We start from the raw sequence: 6,866 nt of genomic DNA on the forward strand, positions 1-6,866 counted from the left end.
TAATTTGTGATTCATCCTTGTGTTAGAAACTAGTTAGCTTTGTAGCTCGCATTGTCCAGGAACCAAGCGTTGAAGTGAGATATGAACCTGTCAGCATGTTGGTCGAAGCTCACACTCATGTCAACAAAACATGAAAAAGACTGAAACACAACACAGACAGTTCAGAGGGGATTCAGAATGACTTATAGTGCTGCGAATACGTAATCAACTCTTTCTGATTTTTATTTCTTTTTTTTGATTAAATTACTTTTTTACACAAAGCCACGTAAGTTTGGACTTTTTTCTCTTAATAAATGAAATCATCATTTTCAAACAGCATTTTGTATCGACCTGGGTTATCTTTGGTTAATATTAAACCATTTTTGATGGTCTCAAACATTTAAGTGTGACAAATATGCCAAAAATCAAATAAACATACTTTTTATCATTTGTGCTTTTTTGCTGAAAGTGCTTCTGTGACTGGAGCTTGAATGTGTGTTTTGGCAGGCAGCTGCTCTCTCCACAGTACAGCACATCACTGACTATTTTCACCCCAGCACTGAACACTTTACACCATTCTGTCACCATCTTCAGATACTAAGCTTACTGCAATGCATTCTGGGGTTTCATGACTTCACTAGATACAGTATTATTCACTGACTACAGTATACAAAGTATATCATAATAACACATGTTAAAGATTTTATGGCCACATGCACCTTTATAGGATTCATCTTCAATGGGCTGTTTAAAGGCTGTGATGTCATTAAAAGTGCACAGAAAAAGAACCACCTTCTCCTGTTCATTCCGTATGGGAGCGATTTTCACAAAGAACCACACTGGTGTTCCTGAAAAACACAGACACACATCAATTACAGCAATAAAGATTAAGCAATGATGATATTTTTTAAGTTATTTAAATGTATACATTTTTCAGAATCTTGCACATTCATGATGGCATTAAAAAAAATCAAGTGTGTGTGTGTGTGTGCGTGTGCATGTGTGCGCCTTGGTACTCACTATTCTTTTTGTACATTAGGATCTCAAATGAGTTTATCTCGTAGTTCTCGAATGTTAATCGCACCTTCTCCGTTGTTTCTCTGTCTGTGAGCTCACCGTACATAAAACTAGCAATAAAACAACAAGCAAAAATGAGTAACTAAAAAAATGCTAATTAAATTACACACAATAATGGTTAATTGCACATACTATGTTCCAAACACTTAGTGTACTGCCATCGTGTACCAGCCTGGCTCCCTGAGCATGCATGCTCAGGGAGCCAGGCTGGTACACGAGGGCAGTGCTTTGCTGTGCTGTGCCCTGTGAATTCTTCAACAAGAGCACCTAGCATTAACAAGAACTTAGAACGCGTGAGGCTTGGGGAGACTTATGAATGGCAAAAAAAGGTGCACCCCAGTTTCTCCCTACTTTTACACACCACAACATTTGTTTCAGGTCTTAGCTAAATTGCCTTACCAAGCCTTCAATCTATGGGTGGGAGACAGTTGTTTAAATCCACCATCAGCTTGGATATAAAGGATGTACCATGGTTAGTACACAGATCCTTTGGAATTCACATGTGGCAGAAAAATAGACCTAGTTCCCAAGTGATGACTGGATTGCTTTTGGGTAATGAGTGACACAATCCACTAGGACCTGTTCAAGACCGACTTTAGTGGCGGCCCCAAAAGGTCCATACCCACATGCTCAAAAACCAGACTGCTAATGGGGAGAAGGATTAGCTTGGTGGATGCTGGCTTTTCTCTCTTTTCCCCGAGAGGTGTTGCAACCACTGTCTCCAGGTCATGGCGGGTACACGTCTCATTGAGAGTTGCCTATAGCCCCTGGGCTAGCTTCAGGGTGACCACCTGTTGGTGCAGAATCTGCTCCTGCTTATCCCTTAGATACTGGCCCTGGGTGGATTCCAGGTATGAGTTTGTGTCTGGTGTAGAAGGTAAAATTATACAAGCTGTTTTTAGACCTTTTTCATCAGACAAGATTTTTTTTTGTTATACGCAGATTATTTCCTATATCTAGATATAAATCTTTTAAATTAAATAGAGCATGTGGTCATAGAACAATACTACTACAGTATAAATGTGAAACGAAGACAATGTTTTTAAAATAAATAAGAATCTTATATTTTATTTATTTTAATACAGTGTCCTGGTGTTCCCAGAAGAGGATGTGTTTCCTTGCACGTCTCATTGTTATTCCTGATGTTGTTCTTGTAAAACACTTATATTATATTTGTGAAGTGTGGCGTTTATACTTAAGCTCTTTTAGTCTTTTATCAGGACTAAATCCTTTGGCAAAAATTCTGATCTCTGCATTCTGTCACACACTCTTTGTGGTTTTTAAATATTTTAAATTAGATTTTAATCGGAATAGATATGCACATATTTACACAGTAGGTGCACAGTATGTTAATTGCTATCATTGTGTAAAAGAACTGGTTTGTACAAGAGCATGAGATTAATAAAGGGATAGGGATGTTTTCTTTGTTCCAATGTGTGTCTCTTTACAATAAATGTAATGAGTGTGGAAGATCCTATTAAGCTATAACTTTATTTTCACATCTTTTGTCATCTTACCTCTAGTTTTTTAAATCATGTCTGGGGTTGGAAGGTCCCAGTTTCAAACAATATATTTTTGAACAATAAGGATTAAGTAAATTAAGGAAAGTTTTGGTAGAGATACTGTGATTGAACATTCACATTCTGCTACCTGCAGGTGCTGCTCTTCTGCATGACCTCAGCCCGGTGGTATCCAGACAGCTTGCAGAATCCATCATTACTGTAGACAATGGGCCAGTCCACGATCTGAGCATTTCCCAGCACAAAGTTTGTATCTGTGAAAATAAATACAGAAGCGAGAAAGAAAATCCAGGTGCATATTAACCAATATGTTCTAACAATTTTATTATTGTCTTTCTGTGCATCTGATAGTTTGTTCTGAGTTTAGGGTAATACTACTCCTGACATTAGGTCCATTTCTGAATGTGGAAAATGTTTTGGTTTAAATTCCTATTAATGGAATTTATAATGATTATTACTGAGATTTGATAAATCTTAAACAAGATTTTCAAATAAAACCAGTTGTGAAAAATATGCAAACTTCATACATGTCACTTATTTGTTATAAAAGGTTCTCCCTCACAAAAGCTGCTGTCATTTAGAAAATGTACTAGGATGGATAGATGAATGGACAGATGGATGCAAGAATAGACAGATAGACATACAATTGGATTTATGGGTAATAAGTGGTTAAAAACAATGATAGAGGGATGGACTGATAAAGGAATGCATGGACGAGTGTCTTTATGAAAGCATTTGAGTTAAATAAATTTGTGACTAGGTGGTAGCATGGGTGGATGCATGAAGGGAAAGGTGCACAAGGTGAAGGACAGGATGAAAAAATCAGTGGCTTGATAGATAAGTAGATGAATTGATTGACCTTTAAATGGGTAAATTGTATAAAAATCTATACTAATGTATCTAATCTTTTTAAAGTAAGCATTTTCCTGTGATAATTAAGATGTTTACCAGTTCTAGCTTTGTATAGGGGGTTTTCTTGAAACCAGTTTTGAAATTAAAGTTATGTTGTAGATTTCTGCTCCAGAGAGAACAAAGAACACTTAAAGTGCTACTGTATATTAACCCCAGATCATAAACAAGTGTTACTCTTTAAAAACACATTAGGTAAATGTTTTTGCTGCTTGATAAACCATGTAATTTCATGTTTTGTGTTTTTTTTTTGTACAGTGTCAAATATTAGTCTTTTGATGACTTTGAAATTTGTTACCAATGTTACCAATGTTACCGATGTTACCGATGTTGCCAATAGACATAGTTCTTTACCCTTCAACACGCAACTCTTCATAGACTTTGTGTGTCTTCAGCAAAGTGTAAAATTATACAATGTGCCTAATAATACAATGCAGAGTACACATTTAATATTAGATACACTGGTCAGGATGTTCATGAAATTAAGTGCAACATTTTTGGAAAATAATGTGACAAGAATATCTGTAACATGACATATGTTAACACTTTGCTAGGGGTGTAAACGGGATGGTCTTCACACACAGATGTGTTTTTATTTTATCTGAAACCACAAAGCCCTCCCCAAAACCCCCACCCCCAACACACATAAACATCACTATGGAGGGAAAAACTAAAAAGAAACGTTCCATGCCAACATTTGTTATTTTACGATGATTCATTCATCCATCATAAGAAGATGTAACAACTTTGAATATAATATATATAGGACGATATTATTGATGAGTGAAACTCTGTAAATTAACAGAAATTGGTATAGAACATCAGATCATTGAATGCAGAGGTGAAAAAGTGATTAAAGAGGAAGCGTATTTCTTCATAAGGTCTGTACCTGTCTGTCTATGTGATAATGTCCAAACTGAAAAGTTAAACAGAAAAGAAGGGTTAAAGCAACATATTCTGGATTTTTGGAAATACACTCTGCATAGTACACTGCTAAACAAATGCCATGTTTACAGGGTCAGCTAAAAGTCTACAAGAACACAGTGAACCTGTGACTGCTAAAAATAGAAAAAAAATAGGAACTTTCTTGCAACCTAATCAGAGATCTGTGCAGCTACATATCGCTGAAAAAAAGAGCTAAATTCATAAAAAAAGTTTAGGCTTAAGGCATATTATTTTCTGAGAAAAGTTATATTTTACCCTCATGACACAGAGATGGGTTTAATTTATGTACAAAGCCTGGAGATGCAGGAAATGTGCTTTTTGATTTGGCTGAAAATTGTATTTAAGTATCATCTAATTTATTAAGGCTGTAGCTCATCACACAAACTTCACCTGCAACCTCCTCCTACATTCTCTGTGTATTAATAAACTGTATTGAGGCTTTCTTTTGTTTTATTGCAGCTTTATTGCCATAGAAGTCTGATATAACATCCGGAAATGTTTGTTTGAGATCTATGTGCTATGGACAAGGTTTCAAATATATAAATAATAATAATAATAATTTAAAATATACAATACAATGATTGTAAATTGCTCTTGTTTTTATTTAAAACTCTATTAGAATAAAAAAAAAAAAAGAAAACATTGTAGAACTTAAGTCATCAAATTTAGCGTAAAACCCATGCAGCTGGCAGCAGTGATTTAAACCTTTTACCACATGCATGGCACTAATTCACATCTGCTGTACAAACTCACAAGCAAAACTGTTTAGTCAGTGGAACTGTTTTAACATTTTTTTATTATTCTTTGCAGATATTAAATGTATTTGTTAATTTTAAAGGCAGTAACACTGAATAGATCATTAACATTATTACAGTAGCAACACATATATAAATGTATTTATTCATACTGTAATAATGTGCCATAGGATGGTACATATTCTATATGTTTTAGTTTGTACAGGGTGTTGTTTTACTAATTTAGTATTACTGATGTAATTACTTATGCACTAGAAAATTAGTGTAAACTAAATATCCATGAGTGATAGGTGCTGATACAATGAGCCGTAAGTTGTACAAATGAGCAAACTTGAACAACATTTATTTTATTTAGGTGTAACAATAACCATTTAATAACTGCACTTAATGAGCTGAAAATTAATATATTTTTAAAAACTATGGGTCTCTTTCAGTAAAACAAATAATGTTTAGTAATAAACTAATTCCATCCATTCATCTAAAAACCTCATGGCCATTGTATTTATTTACATTTTTAAGACTGTGGCAGGACATCTGGTCAACATTCACACACTATGGGCAATTTGAAAAGGCAGTTAGTATAATCGTCTTGTCTTTAAGCTGTCGGTGAAACCGAACTACCCAGAGGAAACCCACCAAGCACAGGGAAGAACATAAAAACTCCATGCACACAGACCCTGAGGCGGGAATCGAACCCGGACCCTAAAGGTGCAAGGCGACAGTGCTAACCAATAAGCCACTTTGCAGCATTTAATTAATTATCTTCTTATAAATGCAATATAGCTTTATTTTATATGTAACCTATAAGACAAAAAAAAAAAGAAATAAAAGACATTACTGTAAAATTGTTAAATAAAGTTAAATCTGAGACATCATTTACACTTTAATGTTAGAGAAGCGTGAGCTGTAAAATAAAAAGCCTTATAATATATACACAGGTGTATGAGTGTAATACATAACTGTAGTAACTATAATAATGTCTGTAGATCTCTAATGTCATGGAAACGTCTACACAGAGTCCACTGAGGTGCGCGCGCATTTCTTACCGTTTGATCTCCTCACTATATTCTCCAGAAAAGTGTTTTGCGGGGCCACGAGCCCCCTCCGGCCGCCGGCCATCGCCGCGGTCCCCCGCGCCTTTCTCCCTCTCCACTGTGCTTATTTCTTTTGTTTTTATTTATTCCCTGTTTTCCTTTGTTGTTTTCTCCTCTGTCTTTGTAATAAACGATGATCTATGGGACAGACTCAGCGCGCGCAGCAACGGCTCCAATGCCGTCTGTCCGTGCGCACCTGCCTCCTCTTCTGCTTTCCTCGCGCCACCTGCGCGCGCGTCGGTGCGCGCGTGTATTAGAATTACAACAACTATCTGAGAGCCTAATATTTTAAACCCGAACCTGGAGCGCCATCTACTTGTCATGACACTGCATGTTGGCAGGTTGGGCAGTGAATAAAAATTTACCCTGAAGCAACGATTTTTGGGAGTTTTGCCAGTTGTCATAAACGTTTGTGTGTGTGTGTGTGTGTGTGTGTGTGTCTAGTCAGCTTTGTGCAGGATATGTTTTTTGGCAATTTAAACATGGAGTAAGGCACTAAGTTTAAGAGAGAGAGAGAGAGAGAGAGAGAGAGAGAGAAACTTATACTTCCTTTAAAAAAAAAACATAAATCCCTTTCTGTCAATGAA

The 6,866-nt window shown here is 36.1% G+C and overlaps 1 protein-coding gene across 1 annotated transcript in view; it reads right to left on the reverse strand.

The window, feature by feature from the left end:
• The window catches only part of kcnh1a (potassium voltage-gated channel, subfamily H (eag-related), member 1a), a 54,717-nt gene extending 48,413 nt beyond the window's left edge, over positions 1–6,304 (reverse strand). Inside the window, exons 1-5 of the mRNA XM_053509792.1 lie at positions 6,232–6,304; positions 4,375–4,401; positions 2,707–2,830; positions 1,000–1,106; positions 699–827 (exon numbers count right to left, since the gene is read on the reverse strand). Of these exons, the coding sequence (XP_053365767.1) occupies positions 699–827; positions 1,000–1,106; positions 2,707–2,830; positions 4,375–4,401; positions 6,232–6,304 (460 nt within the window). The remainder of the gene's footprint in view (positions 1–698; positions 828–999; positions 1,107–2,706; positions 2,831–4,374; positions 4,402–6,231) is intronic.
• Between the last annotated feature and the right edge of the window lie 562 nt (positions 6,305–6,866).

This window comes from Clarias gariepinus, chromosome 13 (assembly GCF_024256425.1).
Source record: "Clarias gariepinus isolate MV-2021 ecotype Netherlands chromosome 13, CGAR_prim_01v2, whole genome shotgun sequence".
NCBI classification, from domain to species: domain Eukaryota; kingdom Metazoa; phylum Chordata; class Actinopteri; order Siluriformes; family Clariidae; genus Clarias; species Clarias gariepinus.